Source organism: Sander lucioperca, chromosome 10 (assembly GCF_008315115.2).
Source record: "Sander lucioperca isolate FBNREF2018 chromosome 10, SLUC_FBN_1.2, whole genome shotgun sequence".
NCBI classification, from domain to species: domain Eukaryota; kingdom Metazoa; phylum Chordata; class Actinopteri; order Perciformes; family Percidae; genus Sander; species Sander lucioperca.
In genome coordinates, this window is record NC_050182.1 from 9,304,169 (window position 1) to 9,323,811 (window position 19,643).

Here is a 19,643-nt window from a genome sequence, read left to right on the forward strand (position 1 = left end):
CAGGTAGAGATGAGACCAGTGATGACATCAGGTAGAGATGAGACCAGTGATGACATCAGGTAGAGATGAGACCAGTGATGACATCAGGTAGAGATGAGACCAGTGATGACATCAGGTAGGAGTTCTATTAGACCACACCAAACTAAATGTCCAGTTCTGAGTCCTCCTCACATTCGTTTCATTTTTCACTTTAACGTTAGTGTTGCCTACAGATGAAGTCTGATTACTTCTAATGCCAAATCAAAATAATTTAACATGTTTTGTTATATGCTATTATAATCTTGCCATTGCGAATGAAAAATGCATTCCTGTATCAAAACCCAGCACATGTGGGAAATATAACAATTAGCCTACGTCTGACAGCGGGGACGTAGTAAACAAATCAGAACACAAATTTAAACATCCACAACGCATATGCTGGAATGCCATCAATGATGATTTATTCATTGTACGAAAATAAAGTACATTTATATATGTATATATATATACCATATAATTATTTATAATAATGCTAGGCCTACAGTGGCTGATATACTTTAAAATAGGCTAAACCTTCATTATTTAAACCCCATACATGATGATGTCCGGCACACTTATTTTTTTGGGGGGCGGCAGTTGTTGCCGCATACCCCTCTGACACTGGGTAGTTGCGCCCCTGCACACACACACGCACGCACGCACGCACGCACGCACGCACGCACGCACGCACGCACGCACACACACACACACACACACAGGTAAACACACATACACACAGACACACTGTCGGAGTATTTATCATGGCGGTGTAAAGAGCAGTTATGTAACCCAGGTCTCTGTGTCTCTGACAACATGTCACTGCTCTAAGTTTCATACCCACGCCCTGTGCATCGCAATGACGACGTGCATCGTTATGATGTAGAGTCTGATTCCATCTCTTTATTGTCAGATAGTTTCTGGAAATTAATACATGTTAAAGCATCACATATACTTTTAGGTTACTTTCACTCCTGCCTCTAAGGCCTCGTTTATTCCGTTTATAACCAACCCTGGAGCGTTTTGGTCAGGTACCCCAGCTCATCTGGGCTCTGATCTGCTTGAACTCTGGGTCTTGGGACTCTTCACAGTGACCCAGAGGTCTCGGGTCTCTTCACAGTCACTAGAGGTCTTGGGTCTCTTCACAGTCACTAGAGGTCTTTCGTCTCGGGTCTCTTCACAGTGACGCAGAGGTCTCGGGTCTCTTCACAGTCACTAGAGGTCTCGGGTCTCTTCACAGTCACCAGAGGTCTCGGGTCTCTTCACAGTCACCAGAGGTCTTGGGTCTCTTCACAGTCACTAGAGGTCTCGGGTCTCTTCACAGTGACCCAGAGGTCTCGGGTCTCTTCACAGTCACTAGAGGTCTCGGGTCTCTTCACAGTGACCCAGAGGTCTCGGGTCTCTTCACAGTCACTAGAGGTCTCGGGTCTCTTCACAGTGACCCAGAGGTCTCGGGTCTCTTCACAGTGACCCAGAGGTCTCGGGTCTCTTCACAGTCACTAGAGGTCTCGGGTCTCTTCACAGTCACCAGAGGTCTCGGGTCTCTTCACAGTGACCCAGAGGTCTCGGGTCTCTTCACAGTCACTAGAGGTCTCGGGTCTCTTCACAGTGACCCAGAGGTCTCCGGTCTCTTCACAGTCACTAGAGGTCTCGGGTCTCTTCACAGTCACTAGAGGTCTCGGGTCTCTTCACAGTGACCCAGAGGTCTCCGGTCTCTTCACAGTCACTAGAGGTCCCGGGTCTCTTCACAGTCACTAGAGGTCTCGGGTCTCTTCACAGTGACCCAGAGGTCTCCGGTCTCTTCACAGTCACTAGAGGTCCCGGGTCTCTTCACAGTCACTAGAGGTCTTGGGTCTCTTCACAGTCACTAGAGGTCTCGGGTCTCTTCACAGTGACCCAGAGGTCTCCGGTCTCTTCACAGTCACTAGAGGTCTCCGGTCTCTTCACAGTCACTAGAGGTCTCGGGTCTTGGGTCTCTTCACAGTGACCCAGAGGTCTCCGGTCTCTTCACAGTCACTAGAGGTCTCGGGTCTCTTCACAGTCAGTAGAGGTCTTGGGTCTCGGGTCTCTTCACAGTGACCCAGAGGTCTCCGGTCTCTTCACAGTCACTAGAGGTCTCGGGTCTCTTCACAGTCACCAGAGGTCTCGGGTCTCTTCAGAGTCACCAGAGGTCTTGGGTCTCTTCACAGTCACTAGAGGTCTCGGGTCTTGGGTCTCTTCACAGTGACCCAGAGGTCTCGGGTCTCTTCAGAGTCACCAGAGGTCTTGGGTCTCTTCACAGTCACCAGAGGTCTCGGGTCTCTTCACAGTGACCAGAGGTCTCGGGTCTCTTCACAGTGACCAGAGGTCTCGGGTCTCTTCACAGTCACTAGAGGTCTCGGGTCTCTTCACAGTGACCAGAGGTCTCGGGTCTCTTCACAGTCACTAGAGGTCTCAGGTCTCTTCACAGTGACCAGAGGTCTTGGGTCTCTTCACAGTCACTAGAGGTCTCAGGTCTCTTCACAGTGACCAGAGGTCTCCGGTCTCTTCACAGTCACTAGAGGTCTCAGGTCTCTTCACAGTCACCAGAGGTCTCAGGTCTCTTCACAGTGACCAGAGGTCTCAGGTCTCTTCACAGTCACTAGAGGTCTTGGGTCTCTTCACAGTCACTAGAGGTCTCAGGTCTCTTCACAATGACCAGAGGTCTCGGGTCTCTTCACAGTGACCAGAGGTCTCGGGTCTCTTCACAGTCACTAGAGGTCTCAGGTCTCTTCACAGTGACCAGAGGTCTTGGGTCTCTTCACAGTCACTAGAGGTCTCAGGTCTCTTCACAGTGACCAGAGGTCTCGGGTCTCTTCACAGTCACTAGAGGTCTCAGGTCTCTTCACAGTGACCAGAGGTCTTGGGTCTCTTCACAGTCACTAGAGGTCTCAGGTCTCTTCACAGTGACCAGAGGTCTCCGGTCTCTTCACAGTCACTAGAGGTCTCAGGTCTCTTCACAGTCACCAGAGGTCTCAGGTCTCTTCACAGTGACCAGAGGTCTCGGGTCTCTTCACAGTCACTAGAGGTCTTGGGTCTCTTCACAGTCACTAGAGGTCTCAGGTCTCTTCACAGTGACCAGAGGTCTCCGGTCTCTTCACAGTCACCAGAGGTCTCGGGTATTTACTGGCCTGCAGCTTCAACCTTCACAGAGTTTACAGACTTCTGATTTGCAGAAGTGTCGGCGAGTTTCAGATATTCTGTCCAATAAACAACCACCGTCCCGACCGTGTGGCGTGTGTTTACGGTGTTTGGTGCGTTTGACAGCGTGCAGTGTGAACGCAAACCCAACCAGATAAAAAATGCTTCAATGCTACAACTTCAGTCCCGAACCGAACTACAGGTGTGAAACATCTTTCTGGAGATTTGGCGTGTTTAAGTTGAGATTTACACTAAATATTTTATTTAACTGCTACTGTATAAAGAAAATGCGCTATATAATATGTATATATATATATATATATATATATATATATATATATATATATATATACACACACACACACACACTACCGGTCAAAAGTTTGGGGTCACTTAGAAATGTCCATTCCAGACAGAATACCAGCTGGGATCAGTTGCATTGTTTTTTTAATCAGGGCAGCAGTTTTCAGATGACTGAGAGATGGTTCTCTCACTTTCTCTGGAGAAAGATGGAGACTTCATCATGACGAGTCAGATTTCAGATTAAATACTGCTTTATTCAATATTGCACACACACAACATTGAAGGAGATAACCATGTGTACACACAAGATGCATGTACCCAGAGTGTCTCTCAGATCATAGGATTGCTATAGATTTTATACTTTCTGGGGCCGCCCCCCAGGAAACCCCATCTGGAAACCCTTACATGATCTCATCATAACAACTGTTATTCCCATAGACTGTAAGACACACAGTTCCTGTAGGCCTCTTCAGGTTAACTGTGCCTAAAGTTGTTATTCACTATAGTATGACAGAAAACCTAACACTCTTGACAGCTGTTCAATCAGGGCCTCTTCTGTATCTGTTATTCTCCTATGCCAACATCTGGATCAGATCCAGCTTCTCACGCATAAGACTGCATAACATCATTCTGAACTTTTACCTAGATTCTTTCAATAACACATTACAAAATATGAAAATACATTTGGTTTGATTATATCACCTATCAATGACATTATGTGATTACATAATTGCAAAAGGGTTATGACTGCTGTAGACAGAAGTGGCTGAAGAAACGCTTGAAATCCATGCTTTTTGGTCTAAACGGCATACCCAAATTAAAAGAGGTACAGCTCCCATATACTCTGACACTCTGGGGTGAGCCTGATATCATTGGAAAGGTGATTGATTGTGTGTGTGAAAGGTGATTGATGTGTGTGTGTGTGTGTGTGTGTGTGTGAAAGGTGATTGATGTGGGTGTGTGTGTGTGTGTGTGTGTGTGTGAAAGGTGATTGATGTGTGTGTGTGTGTGTGTGTGTGTGAAAGGTGATTGATGTGGGTGTGTTTGTGTATTTGAGAAGTGTTGTATTTTGTAATTTTTTGTTTTTTTTCTTTGCACTTTTCAAATGGAAATAAAAAAACACACAGACATCTGTAGAAAAACAATCATATAAAATCCATTTTTGAGTCTTTTGGCTTCATTGTTTCTGCAGTAAGCTGAGACATGAGGCTAATGCCCTGTGTTGTCTGTCAGCTGTCAGATGTGGTTACAGCAGTGTGTTGTAATCATTTTACAGATGTATGACTTGGATGGAAATAGAAACCCTCCATTCTAGCCTCTGTGTGTTCTAACTCTGTGTCAGTAAGGCCTAGAATCACTCTGACACTGGTACCAAAAACTTGAGTCTTTCCTTTCCAATGATATCAGGCACATCCCAGAGTGTCAGAGTATATGGGAGCTGTACCACTTTTAATTTGGGTATGACGTTCAGACCAGAAAGCATGAAATTTCAAGCGTTTCTTCAGCCACTTCTGTCTACAACATTGGAGAACCCTTTTGCAATTATGTAATCACATAATGTCATCTGAAAACTGCTGCCCTGATGAAAAACACAATGCAACTGATCAGCTGGTATTCTGTCTGGAATGGAGTGGAATGGACATTACTAAGTGACCCCAAACTTTTGACCAGTAGTGTAGATATATATAGTATGATATTTAGTTTTCTCGTGTTCCTGGTTTTTCCTGCTACTTCTATCTTTAGAAAAAGGTATAAGTATGAGATATTGCTCAATAGATAAATACACCAATTAATAATCAATCAGTTGTTCAAACTATAGTTTGTTTCCTTTCATCCTCTAAACTCTCCGTTCTCTCCTTGGACGCGTGACCATGAAAGTTGTTACACGTTTAAAAATGAAAATGGTCACGAGGACCGTCATGGCCATCCGAGTGTTAAACTTCTTCTCAGACTCGTGTTGAATTTAGAGACAAAGTGAAAAGCTGCTGGTGTTGGGGGGAGAGAGAGAGAGAGAGAGAGAGAGAGAGAGAGAGAGAGAGAGAGAGAGAGAGAGAGAGAGACAGAGAGAGAGAGACAGAGAGAGAGAGAGAGAGACAGAGAGAGAGAGAGACAGAGAGAGAGAGAGACAGAGAGAGAGACAGAGAGAGAGAGAGAGAGAGAGAGAGAGAGAGAGACAGAGAGAGAGAGAGACAGAGAGAGAGACAGAGAGAGGGAGAGAGAGAGAGAGAGATCATTTTCTCTACAGTGTTTCTGACAGCAGCAGAATTCTCTGGTAAAATTCAACAAGACAAGTTTACAAGAGAAGAATCAGAAGAAAAAGGAAAAGAAGACTGATTAATTGAAACTTAAAAACACCTGGACGGGAAAGAAGAAACAGACGAGAAGATAAGAAGAAAGAAGAGTTGTGTAAATGGAGGATCTGTGCAGTGTGAGTGGTTTGGATCCTCTCTGGGTGAGTTAGACAGATGTTTAATATTATTAATAATTATAATTTATAAACTGAGTGAGCTAATGGTCTGATAATGAAGGTAAAATATTTAAATCAATCCTCAGTGTTACATATGTTACATATATTACATATGTAATATATGTAACATATATTACATATGTAACCATATATTACATAAGTAATATATATTACATAAGTAATATATATTACATAAGTAATATATATTACATAAGTAATATATATTACATAAGTTACATATATTACATATGTAACCATATATTACATAAGTTACATATATTACATATGTAACCATATATTACATATGTAACCATATATGACATATGTAATATATATTACATATGTTACATATGTAACATATTATATGTAATATTTCATATTACATATGTAATCATATATTACATATGTATATTACATATGTAATATATGTAACATATGTAACATACATGTTACATATGTTACATATGTAATATATGGTTACATATGTAAAACCAAAACCTAACGGTAGGAGGGAAACATCAGTAAATATTGAGAAGTGTGAGCTGCAAGGTCTGTGGTACATTCCCATTGCAAATATGTCATTAACATTGAGTAAAAGGGCCAAAACTTGCAACAACAAACGCAAGAACTGACCAGTCTGGTGCAGTACATGAGGACGAGATGCACTGCAGTACTCAATGGAACTAGTGGCAGTCTAGCAGTAAGAAACCGCCACAAGTCCAATGCACACTGCATGTTTATTATTAAAGGTTTCCATCAGCTTCAAGACATGTTAACTAAAAGCTGCAGACAAAGTGAGCTGAGGAGCTTTAAACTCCACTACATCCCTGGTTAGCAGGATGAAGGAGCCCTCTTGTGTCCTGCATCAGTTTACACATTTCACTTGTTAACCTGCTGGGATGTTCATTGCAGGAAGACATGTCCAAACTCACACATCAGTTACGTTTTGGTTTTTGCTTTTGCATGCTCCCCTGGTTTTTTACAATTAATCTTCTTAACCCACGTGACAAAGTTTCTACAACCTTCACAGTGGAAAAATGCAACTTTTCTCTCACATTTTCACATATTGAGTGTTTTAGGGTTCGGACTTCGGACTGTAATAAAATTAAAGACTTCTGGAAGGAGGTAGCACAAATGATATTTCAAATAGTGTCTTTTAAGCTGCCTCTCCATCCCAAAGTATTTATCCTGGGGTTGTACCCATCTGATCCTAACTTAAAAAAAAGAGATAAAAGTACTTACAGATATGTGTTTACTGCAAGCCAAACGGTTGATTTCTCTTGCTTGGAAAGCTGTGAATAGGCCTAGTATTGGTTGTTGGCTTAGAGAAATGTCTTCTTGACTAACAATGGAAAGAATAACATATGTGGTTAAGTGTGACAGTTCAGTGAGGTGGAGGACCCAAAATGCAGGGAGAGACAGGCAGGCAGAGAAGCGTTGAAACACAACGATTTATTTTCTCAAAAAAAAGCAAAAACAAACCCAGGGAGTCCTGTGAGCTGCAGGCAAAAACCAATACAAGGGAGAAAACCAAGGATATCCAAAACTAGGCAGGGAGAAACAGGAGACATGGAAACTGACTGACGCAGACATACAAACTGACGCAACAGGATACAAAACAATCTGACAAGACACAAAGGGAAACACAGAGACTAAATAAACTAGGAGACGAGCAAACCAGGAACAGGTGAGACAACAGGTGAAACACATCAGGGCGGGGCAGGACAATCAACCAAGGCGGGAAAACACAAAGTAAAGCTGAACATGACAAGACAGAAAACAGACTATCAAAATAAAACAGGAAACAGAACTAACAGGGAAACGCACAACCGGGAACAGAAAAATACACAACAAAATATATACAGACAACACTACACAACACAGGATACATTTACAAGACAGGGAACAGAAACCTACAGAAAAAACAGAGAGATAACTAAACAGAAATATACACAACAGAAATATACATACAAAAATCTACAAACAAGGCAACAGAAATGTCCAAACCATAACATTAAGGATAGACAAGATGGTTGTAGAAACTTTGTCAGGTGGCTTAAGAAGTTTGTTTATTGTAAAAAACCAGAGGAGCACGCAAAAGCGAAAACCAAAGTGTGAGCTGCAAGGTCTGTGGTACATTCCCATTGCAAATATGTCATTAACATTGAGTAAAAGGGCCAAAACACGTCTACGTTGATTATATGTAACATATGTAATATATGTAACATACAGTACTGTGCAAAAGTTTTAGGCAGGTATGAAAAAATGCTGTAAACTATGAATGCTTTCAACAGTGGAAGTGTTAATAGTTTATTTTCATCAATTAACAAAATGCAGTGAATGAACAGAAGAGAAATCTAAATCAATATTTGGTGTCACCAACCTTTGCCTTCAAGACAGCATCAGTTCTTCTAGGTACACTTGCACACAGTGCAAGGAACTCGGCTGGTAGGTTGTTCCAGACATCTTGGAGAACTAACCACAGATCTTCTGTGGATGCCTCAAATCCTTCTGTCTCTTCATGTTCTCCCAGACAGACTCCATGATGCTGAGACCAGGGGTCTCATTTATAAACGTGGTGTATGCACAAAACGGGGCTGAAAATGTGCGTACTCCACTTCCCACGCAAAGGTTGTGATTTATAAAAAAACAAACCTGACGGGAGAATGTGCGGTCCTCCACTCAAACTCTGACCCATATTCCTCCACGCAAACTCTGACCCATGTTCCTCCACCAAACTCTGACCCATGTTCCTCCACCAAACTCTGACCCATGTTCCTCCACCAAACTCTGACCCATGTTCCTCCACGCAAACTCTGACCCATGTTCCTCCATGCAAACTCTGACCCATGTTCCTCCACCAAACTCTGACCCATGTTCCTCCACCAAACTCTGACCCATGTTCCTCCACGCAAACTCTGACCCATGTTCCTCCACGCAAACTTTGACCCATGCATACGCACATTTTGGAGACAAAATAGGAATTGGAGACGCAGATGGTGAGGTGGTGAACTGAAGTCAGACTGCAGAAAGTAAATGTGGGAAAAACGATTACTCGTAATATTTCAAGTATTGATGCCTCACGCACATTTTTTCTCTCCATATCATCCACGTTATCATGAAGATTAAATCCAGCAGTGGTATTTGAGCTTGTACTTAGTGATACTTGTTCCATAAACACCTTGTAAAATCCAACTCAAATCTTTGATAAAAATGTGTTCTTAATGTTTAATCGGCGCTGTCTCACTGTCACATTGTCTGCTCCTGGGCGCAGGAGGAGGAGATGGCCCAACTGCATGGAATACAGAATAGCATAAAATACCCTAGCATTAGATAACTGCAGAACACAGTGTACATAACTAAATATCTGTCTTTAAAACTGTGCATATATCATCAAATGTCAAAGTCTGGAAATACAGCTGTTAAGCTCTCACGCAGTCGTTACACTTAATGTCCTCATTATCGGTCCTAACTTTAATACTGTTCGTGACAAAACCTGCATGAAGAAAAGTGTGTTTGCCTATTAGACTTTCTTTCGTCTTCAAATTGTATCTCGGGGTGGGGGGGGATACCACTAGTTGATGCTGTGTTGGCAAGGTGTTAACAATCACAATATGTTGTAAACAAATACTGCGGTGACCCCCATGTGTAAGGCTGTATGATGGCACTGCTGGTCCTGCAGGAGGACTACACTAATGGAAGAATCAGGAGAAAAAGAGACTTCAGGGACCATGACGATGACTGGCTAATATGCCGATTTAGATTCCCTAAAGCTGAGCTCTTGGATCTATGTATTGAATTGGGTCCAGTAGGGCAACGCGCCGGAACCATGCCATCCTGGTCCAAATACAGCCTCCCTGATGGTATTGCATGATGGATCAGTATCTGCCTGTATTTCTCAGCATTGAGGACACCATTAATCCTGACCAAATCTCCAACTCCATTTGCAGAAATGCAGCCCCAAACTTGCAAGGAACCTCCACCATGCTTCACTGTTGCCTTCGGCCAACAACCTGCCTTCTGCTACAGCCAAATATTTCAATTTTGACTCATCAGTCCAGAGCACCTGCTGCCATTTTTCTGCACCCCAGTTCCTATGTTTTCGTGCATAGTTGAGTCGCTTGGCCTTGTTTCTATCTCAGAGGTATGGCTTTTTGGCTGCAACTCTTCCATGAGGAGGGTGTACCTGGGTCCCACTGGTTTCTGCCAGTTCTAAGCTGATGGCCCTGCTGGACATCTTCTCCAGAAAGTAGATGGGTGTACCTGGGTCCCACTGGTTTCTGCCAGTTCTAAGCTGATGGCCCTGCTGGACATCTTCTCCAGACAGTAGATGGGTGTACCTGGGTCCCACTGGTTTCTGCCAGTTCTGAGCTGATGGCACTGCTGGAGATCTTCTCCAGACAGTAGATGGGTGTACCTGGGTCCCACTGGTTTCTGCCAGTTCTGAGCTGATGGCACTGCTGGAGATCTTCTCCAGACAGTAGATGGGTGTACCTGGGTCCCACTGGTTTCTGCCAGTTCTGAGCTGATGGCACTGCTGGAGATCTTCTCCAGACAGTAGATGGGTGTACCTGGGTCCCACTGGTTTCTACCAGTTCTGAGCTGATGGCCCTGCTGGACATCTTCTCCAGACAGTAGATGGGTGTACCTGGGTCCCACTGGTTTCTGCCAGTTCTGAGCTGACGGCACTGCTGGACATCTTCTCCAGACAATAGATGGGTGTACCTGGGTCCCACTGGTTTCTACCAGTTCTGAGCTGATGGCCCTGCTGGACATCTTCTCCAGACAGTAGATGGGTGTACCTGGGTCCCACTGGTTTCTGCCAGTTCTGAGCTGATGGCCCTGCTGGACATCTTCCCATTTCGAAGGGAAATAAGCTTGATGTGTTTTTCATCTGCTGCACTAAGTTTCCTTGGCTGACCACTGCGTCTACGATCCTCAACGCTCCCTGACTTTTTGCAAGTGTACCTATAAGAATTGATGCTGGTTTGAAGGCAAAGGGTAGTAACACCAAATATTAATGTGATTTAGATGTTTTTTTGGTCGCTCACTTTGCATTTTGTAAATTGATAAAAGTAAACCATCATTATTTATATTTTTAAAAGCATTCTTAGTTTACAGCATTTTGTTCTTTTTACATAATTCTACTTTCTTTTGCATCCTTATTATCCTAATTTATTCATCAACATGTTTAGTGTCTTTCTATGATGTCACTTCTTTTCTGTTGTTGTAACCGCTCCTCAATGACCTCTGAGTATAAATAAAGGTTGAATAAAGGTTTAGCTGTTTATAGATGACTCAGCTGTTTAAAGATGAGTCAGCTGTTTAAAGATGAGTCAGCTGTTTAAAGATGAGTCAGCTGTTTACAGATGACTCAGCTGTTTAAAGATGACTCAGCTGTTTAAAGATGACTCAGCTGTTTACAGATGACTCATCTGTTTAAAGATCAGTCAGGTGTTTACAGATGACTCAGCTGTTTAAAGATGGTAAGAGACTAGGGTAAGAGTTATTTATGTATTTAAAGATTTAAAGGTATGGACCCACAAAGCATTTAGTTTTGTCCTCTCAGACACGAGTATTTATTAATTTATTTTGCTTAATCTTCCTCTTTCTTCTTACAGAGTAAAATACTTGTGTGTGTTTGAAATAATGGTGTTTATGTCCCAGGACTGGAACCTGACCTGGTACACGTCCCGTCCGGACCTGACCCAGTGTTTCCAGCACACGGTCCTGGTCTGGTTCCCCTGTGTCTACATGTGGACCTGTTCTCCTCTTTACCTGCTGTACCTGCAGCTCCGCCCGCACCGAGGTGTCATCCCACTGTCCAAACTCTGCTGCAGCAAGACGGTGAGAACACAAACAACACAAACTGTCTCTGTTTCAGCCTGTCTTTCTGTGTTTCAGCCTGTCTGTCGCTGTTTCAGCCTGTCTTTCTGTGTTTCAGCCTGTCTTTCTGTGTTTCAGCCTGTCTTTCTGTGTTTCAGCCTGTCTGTCTCTGTTTCAGCCTGTCTGTCTCTGTTTCAGTCTCTCTGTCTGTGTTTCAGTCTCACTGTGTTTCAGCCTGTCTGTCTCTGTTTCAGCCTGTCTGTCTCTGTTTCAGTCTCTCTGTCTGTGTTTCAGTCTCACTGTGTTTCAGCCTGTCTGTCTCTGTTTCAGCCTGTCTGTCTCTGTTTCAGTCTCTCTGTCTGTGTTTCAGTCTCACTGTGTTTCAGCCTGTCTGTCTCTGTTTCAGCCTGTCTGTCTCTGTTTCAGTCTCTCTGTCTGTGTTTCAGTCTCACTGTGTTTCAGCCTGTCTGTCTCTGTTTCAGCCTGTCTGTCTCTGTTTCAGCCTGTCTGTCTCTGTTTCAGCCTCTCTGTCTCTGTTTCAGCCTGTCTGTCTCTGTTTCAGCCTGTCTTTCTGTGTTTCAGCCTGTCTGTCTCTGTTTCAGCCTGTCTGTCTCTGTTTCAGCCTGTTTGTCTCTGTTTCAGCCTGTCTTTCTGTGTTTCAGTCTCACTGTGTTTCAGCCTGTCTGTCTCTGTTTCAGCCTGTCTGTCTGTGTTTCAGCCTCTCTGTCTGTTTCAGCCTGTCTGTATGTTTCAGCCTGTCTGTCTGTGTTTCAGCCTGTCTGTCTGTGTTTCAGCCTGTCTCTGTTTCAGACTGTCTGTCTGTGTTTCAGCCTGTCTGTGTTTTACTCTCTGTTTATTTCAGCCTGTCTGTCTGTGTTTCAGCCTGTCTGTCTGTTTCAGCATGTCTGTCTCTGTTTCAGCCTGTCTGTCTGTGTTTCAGCCTGTCTGTCTCTGTTTCAGCCTGTCTGTCTGTTTCAGCCTGTCTGTCTCTGTTTCAGCCTGTCTGTCTGTGTTTCAGCCTGTCTGTCTCTGTTTCAGCCTGTCTGTCTGTGTTTCAGCCTGCCTGTCTCTGTTTCAGCCTGTCTGTCTCTGTTTCAGCCAGTCTTTCTGTGTTTAAGTGTCACTGTGTTTCAGCCTGTCTGTCTGTGTTTCAGCCTGTCTGTCTCTGTGTCAGCCTCTCTGTCTGTTTCAGCCTGTCTGTCTGTGTTTCAGCCTGTCTGTCTCTGTTTCAGCCTATCTTTCTGTGTTTCAGTCTCACTGTGTTTCAGCCTGTCTGTCTCTGTTTCAGCCTCCCTGTCTCTGTTTCAGCCTGTCTGTCTGTGTTTCAGCCTGTCTGTCTCTGTTTCAGCCTGTCTGTCTGTGTTTCAGCCTGCCTGTCTCTGTTTCAGCCTGTCTGTCTCTGTTTCAGCCTGTCTGTCTGTTTCAGCCTGTCTGTCTCTGTTTCAGCCTGTCTGTCTGTGTTTCAGCCTGTCTGTCTCTGTTTCAGCCTGTCTGTCTGTGTTTCAGCCTGCCTGTCTCTGTTTCAGCCTGTCTGTCTCTGTTTCAGCCAGTCTTTCTGTGTTTAAGTGTCACTGTGTTTCAGCCTGTCTGTCTGTGTTTCAGCCTGTCTGTCTCTGTGTCAGCCTCTCTGTCTGTTTCAGCCTGTCTGTCTGTGTTTCAGCCTGTCTGTCTCTGTTTCAGCCTATCTTTCTGTGTTTCAGTCTCACTGTGTTTCAGCCTGTCTGTCTCTGTTTCAGCCTCCCTGTCTCTGTTTCAGCCTGTCTGTCTCTGTTTCAGCCTGTCTTTCTGTGTTTCAGTCTCACTGTGTTTCAGCCTGTCTGTCTCTGTTTCAGCCTGTCTGTATGTTTCAGCCTGTCTGTCTCTGTTTCAGCCTGTCTTTCTGTGTGTCAGCCTGTCTGTCTCTGTTTCAGCCTGTCTTTCTGTGTTTCAGCCTGTCTGTCTCTGTTTCAGCCTGTCTTTCTGTGTTTCAGCCTGTCTGTCTCTGTTTCAGTCTCTCTGTCTGTGTTTCAGTCTCACTGTGTTTCAGCCTGTCTGTCTGTGTTTCAGCCTGTCTGTCTGTGTTTCAGTCTGTCTGTCTGTGTTTCAGTCTGTCTGTCTCTGTTTCAGCCTGTCTGTCTCAGTTTCAGCCTGTCTTTCTGTGTTTCAGCCTGTCTGTCTCTGTTTCAGCCTGTCTGTCTCTGTTTCAGCCTCTCTGTCTCTGTTTCAGCATGTCTGTCTCTGTTTCAGCCTATCTGTCTGTGTTTCAGCCTGTCTGTCTCTGTTTCAGCCTGTCTGTCTGTGTTTCAGCCTGTCTGTCTCTGTTTCAGCCTGTCTTTCTGTGTTTCAGTCTCACTGTTTCAGCCTGTCTGTCTCTGTTTCAGCCTGTCTGTCTGTGTTTCAGCCTCTCTGTCTGTTTCAGCCTGTCTGTATGTTTCAGCCTGTCTGTCTGTGTTTCAGGCTGTCTCTGTTTCAGCCTGTCTGTCTGTTTTTCAGCCTGTCTGTCTGTGTTTCAGCCTGTCTGTGTTTTACTCTGTTTATTTCAGCCTGTCTGTTTGTGTTTCAGCCTGTCTGTCTGTGTTTCAGCCTGTCTGTCTCTGTTTCAGCCTCTCTGTCTCTGTTTCAGCCTGTCTGTCTCTGTTTCAGCCTGTCTTTCTGTGTTTCAGTCTCACTGTGTTTCAGCCTGTCTGTCTGTGTTTCAGCCTGTCTGTCTCTGTTTCAGTCTGTCTGTCTCTGTTTCAGCCTGTCTTTCTGTGTTTCAGTCTCACTGTGTTTCAGCCTGTCTGTCTCTGTTTCAGCCTGTCTGTATGTTTCAGCCTGTCTGTCTCTGTTTCAGCCTGTCTGTCTGTGTTTCAGCCTGTCTCTGTTTCAGCCTGTCTGTCTGTTTTTCAGCCTGTCTGTCTGTTTTTCAGCCTATCTGTATGTGTTTCAGCCTGTCTGTGTTTTACTCTCTGTTTATTTCAGCCTGTCTGTCTGTGTTTCAGCCTGTCTATCTGTTTCAGCCTGTCTGTGTTTCAGCATGTCTGTCTCTGTTTCAGTCTCTCTGTCTGTGTTTCAGCCTGTCTGTCTGTTTCAGCCTGTCTGTCTGTGTTTCAGCCTGTCTGTCTGTTTCAGCCTGTCTGTTTCAGCCTGTCTGTCTGTGTTTCAGCCTGTCTGTCTGTTTCAGCCTGTCTGTCTGTTTCAGCCTGTCTGTCTGTTTCAGTCTGTCTGTCTGTGTTTCAGCCTGTCTGTCTGTTTCAGTCAGTCTGTCTGTGTTTCAGCCTGTCTGTCTGTTTCAGCCTGTCTGTCTGTGTTTCAGCCTGTCTGTCTGTTTCAGCCTGTCTGTTTCAGCCTGTCTGTCTGTGTTTCAGCCTGTCTGTCTCTGTTTCAGCCTGTCTGTCTGTGTTTCAGCCTGCCTGTCTCTGTTTCAGCCTGTCTGTCTCTGTTTCAGCCTGTCTGTCTGTTTCAGCCTGTCTGTCTCTGTTTCAGCCTGTCTGTCTGTGTTTCAGCCTGTCTGTCTCTGTTTCAGCCTGTCTGTCTGTGTTTCAGCCTGCCTGTCTCTGTTTCAGCCTGTCTGTCTCTGTTTCAGCCAGTCTTTCTGTGTTTAAGTGTCACTGTGTTTCAGCCTGTCTGTCTGTGTTTCAGCCTGTCTGTCTCTGTGTCAGCCTCTCTGTCTGTTTCAGCCTGTCTGTCTGTGTTTCAGCCTGTCTGTCTCTGTTTCAGCCTATCTTTCTGTGTTTCAGTCTCACTGTGTTTCAGCCTGTCTGTCTCTGTTTCAGCCTCCCTGTCTCTGTTTCAGCCTGTCTGTCTCTGTTTCAGCCTGTCTTTCTGTGTTTCAGTCTCACTGTGTTTCAGCCTGTCTGTCTCTGTTTCAGCCTGTCTGTATGTTTCAGCCTGTCTGTCTCTGTTTCAGCCTGTCTTTCTGTGTGTCAGCCTGTCTGTCTCTGTTTCAGCCTGTCTTTCTGTGTTTCAGCCTGTCTGTCTCTGTTTCAGCCTGTCTTTCTGTGTTTCAGCCTGTCTGTCTCTGTTTCAGTCTCTCTGTCTGTGTTTCAGTCTCACTGTGTTTCAGCCTGTCTGTCTGTGTTTCAGCCTGTCTGTCTGTGTTTCAGTCTGTCTGTCTGTGTTTCAGTCTGTCTGTCTCTGTTTCAGCCTGTCTGTCTCAGTTTCAGCCTGTCTTTCTGTGTTTCAGCCTGTCTGTCTCTGTTTCAGCCTGTCTGTCTCTGTTTCAGCCTCTCTGTCTCTGTTTCAGCATGTCTGTCTCTGTTTCAGCCTATCTGTCTGTGTTTCAGCCTGTCTGTCTCTGTTTCAGCCTGTCTGTCTGTGTTTCAGCCTGTCTGTCTCTGTTTCAGCCTGTCTTTCTGTGTTTCAGTCTCACTGTTTCAGCCTGTCTGTCTCTGTTTCAGCCTGTCTGTCTGTGTTTCAGCCTCTCTGTCTGTTTCAGCCTGTCTGTATGTTTCAGCCTGTCTGTCTGTGTTTCAGGCTGTCTCTGTTTCAGCCTGTCTGTCTGTTTTTCAGCCTGTCTGTCTGTGTTTCAGCCTGTCTGTGTTTTACTCTGTTTATTTCAGCCTGTCTGTTTGTGTTTCAGCCTGTCTGTCTGTGTTTCAGCCTGTCTGTCTCTGTTTCAGCCTCTCTGTCTCTGTTTCAGCCTGTCTGTCTCTGTTTCAGCCTGTCTTTCTGTGTTTCAGTCTCACTGTGTTTCAGCCTGTCTGTCTGTGTTTCAGCCTGTCTGTCTCTGTTTCAGTCTGTCTGTCTCTGTTTCAGCCTGTCTTTCTGTGTTTCAGTCTCACTGTGTTTCAGCCTGTCTGTCTCTGTTTCAGCCTGTCTGTATGTTTCAGCCTGTCTGTCTCTGTTTCAGCCTGTCTGTCTGTGTTTCAGCCTGTCTCTGTTTCAGCCTGTCTGTCTGTTTTTCAGCCTGTCTGTCTGTTTTTCAGCCTATCTGTATGTGTTTCAGCCTGTCTGTGTTTTACTCTCTGTTTATTTCAGCCTGTCTGTCTGTGTTTCAGCCTGTCTATCTGTTTCAGCCTGTCTGTGTTTCAGCATGTCTGTCTCTGTTTCAGTCTCTCTGTCTGTGTTTCAGCCTGTCTGTCTGTTTCAGCCTGTCTGTCTGTGTTTCAGCCTGTCTGTCTGTTTCAGCCTGTCTGTTTCAGCCTGTCTGTCTGTGTTTCAGCCTGTCTGTCTGTTTCAGCCTGTCTGTCTGTTTCAGCCTGTCTGTCTGTTTCAGTCTGTCTGTCTGTGTTTCAGCCTGTCTGTCTGTTTCAGTCAGTCTGTCTGTGTTTCAGCCTGTCTGTCTGTTTCAGCCTGTCTGTCTGTGTTTCAGCCTGTCTGTCTGTTTCAGCCTGTCTGTTTCAGCCTGTCTGTCTGTGTTTCAGCCTGTCTGTCTGTTTCAGCCTGTCTGTCTGTTTCAGTCTGTCTGTCTGTTTCAGCCTGTCTGTCTGTGTTTCAGCCTGTCTGTCTGTTTCAGTCAGTCTGTCTGTGTTTCAGCCTGTCTGTCTGTTTCAGCCTGTCTGTTTGTGTTTCAGCCTGTCTGTCTGTTTCAGCCTGTCTGTCTGTGTTTCAGCTTGTCTGTCTGTTTCAGCCTGTCTGTCTGTGTTTCAGCTGCTGTCTCTCAGTCTGGCTTCTATCTGTCTGCTGGAGATGTTTTATTTCCTGGTGAAGAACGAAGAGATCCAGAACCACCTGCTGATCCTGATTGGTCCGCTGATCAGAAGTCTCACTCTGGTACGTCACTAGTTGCCACAGCAACACTCCAGGTTCTTCTGGATGGTCACATGGGGCCGTATCACAGACACTTCCTGTCCCATGGGGCCATATCACAGACACTTCCTGTCCCATGGGGCCGTATCACAGACACTTCCTGTCCCAAGTCGTAAGAGACTAAATGACTCAAAGGAGACACTAAAAGATGCAAACAACCAGAAATAAAAGACTAAAAGGAAGTTTGGGTGTGTTGTTGCTCTGGATCATAGACTGTATATTAATGGACGTAATGGCATTCAGATAAAAAGCAGCTTTAAGGAGTCTTCCCCTGCAGGAAGTCAGAGAGAAAGCAGCTTTAAGGAGTCTCCCCTGCAGGAAGTCAGAGAGAATGCAGCTTTAAGGAGTCTCCCCCTGCTGGACATTAGAGAGAATGCAGCTTTAAGGAGTCTCCCCCTGCTGGACATTAGAGAGAATACAGCTTTAAGGAGTCTCCCCCTGCTGGAAGTCAGAGAGAATGCAGCTTTAAGGAGTCTCCCCCTGCTGGACATTAGAGAGAATACAGCTTTAAGGCACTTGTGCATTTGCAGCACTTTGCCGAACCGAATGCGTTGTCCATTAAAGCAACACTATGTAACTTTTATGGCGTTTTTCCATTACATGGTACCTGCTCGACTCGCCTCGACTCTACTCGCCTCGACTCGACACACTGTGCGTTCGTTTTCCATTGCAGATTTTAGTACCACCTCAGCGTGGCTGGTCGTCTATATGCCGTATCATGCACACACCAGCGCGCAAGTGTAAACATCAGGCCACTTGAGCTTGTTGTACAGTTCTGTGGAGGCTCCACCAGAGCTTTCTCCGTAGCCTGTGTAAGTGGCCTGATTTACGGCGAAAGCTCTGCCTGGAGCCTCCACAGAACTGTAAATAAGCGGCGCCGCAGTAAACTGCCGTGAGCTAACGCGACACACACACAGAACATTGAAGGTGTGTTGATGTTGCCAGAAGACACGTTTTGTTTCTAAAGAAGCTGGAGGCAGCAAACAGCTGGCTAAACTATTTAAAAATAGCAGGTTTGTTCAGGACACCCCCGTCTGTCACTTTCAAGTCACCTCTTCGGCTCGCCTCAGCTCGCTGGGAACCTCGACTGAGGAGGTACTACATAAAGTACCTGTTAGCAGGTACCAGGAACTTTCTTTTGTAATGGAAAACCAAAAAAGGCGAGTAGAGTCGAGGCGAGTCGAGCTGGTACCATGTGATGGAAAAGCACCATTAGCTGCAGCTGTAGTTCCATTGAGACAACCTGTAGGGGGACCGAAGTAGGAAAGGTTACATAGTGTGTCTTTAATATTAGCAGTCAATGCTCTTTATGCAGGTTTGAGGGTGGACATGTCTGGGACACGTTTGGGATGCTTCTTTCAACATTATGGTTTTTTGTCGTTTTCGACACTTTTCTCAGCCTTTGTTGCTTTTTTACAAGTTTTACCCTCTGGACGTTCAGACTACACACAACGTGTTTGATATTAGTATAGTATAATTATAAGTTTGATATTATTACAGTATAATTATAAGTTTGATATTATTACAGTAATTATACATTTGATATTATTACAGTATAATTATAAGTTTGATATTATTACAGTATAATTATAAGTTTGATATTATTACAGTAATTATACATTTGATATTATTACAGTATAATTATACGTTTGATATTATTACAGTATAATTATACGTTTGATATTATTACAGTATAATTATAAGTTTGATATTATTACAGTATAATTATAAGTTTGATATTATTACAGTAATTATACATTTGATATTATTACAGTATAATTATAAGTTTGATATTATTACAGTATAATTATAAGTTTGATATTATTACAGTAATTATACATTTGATATTATTACAGTATAATTATAAGTTTGATATTATTACAGTAATTATACGTTTGATATTATTACAGTATAATTATACGTTTGATATTATTACAGTATAATTATACGTTTGATATTATTACAGTATAATTATAAGTTTGATATTATTACAGTATAATTATACGTTTGATATTATTACAGTATAATTATACATTTGATATTATTACAGTATAATTATAAGTTTGATATTATTACAGTATAATTATAAGTTTGATATTATTACAGTAATTATACATTTGATATTATTACAGTATAATTATAAGTTTGATATTATTACAGTATA

At 43.9% G+C, this 19,643-nt stretch overlaps 1 protein-coding gene across 1 annotated transcript in view; it reads left to right on the forward strand.

Annotated features, from left to right (window-relative positions):
* Positions 1–5,887: 5,887 nt before the first annotated feature.
* LOC116058507 (multidrug resistance-associated protein 1-like) overlaps positions 5,888–19,643 on the forward strand; it is a 56,665-nt gene continuing 42,909 nt past the window's right edge. The window contains exons 1-3 of the mRNA XM_031311337.2: positions 5,888–5,929; positions 11,612–11,791; positions 17,321–17,443. Of these exons, the coding sequence (XP_031167197.2) occupies positions 5,888–5,929; positions 11,612–11,791; positions 17,321–17,443 (345 nt within the window). The remainder of the gene's footprint in view (positions 5,930–11,611; positions 11,792–17,320; positions 17,444–19,643) is intronic.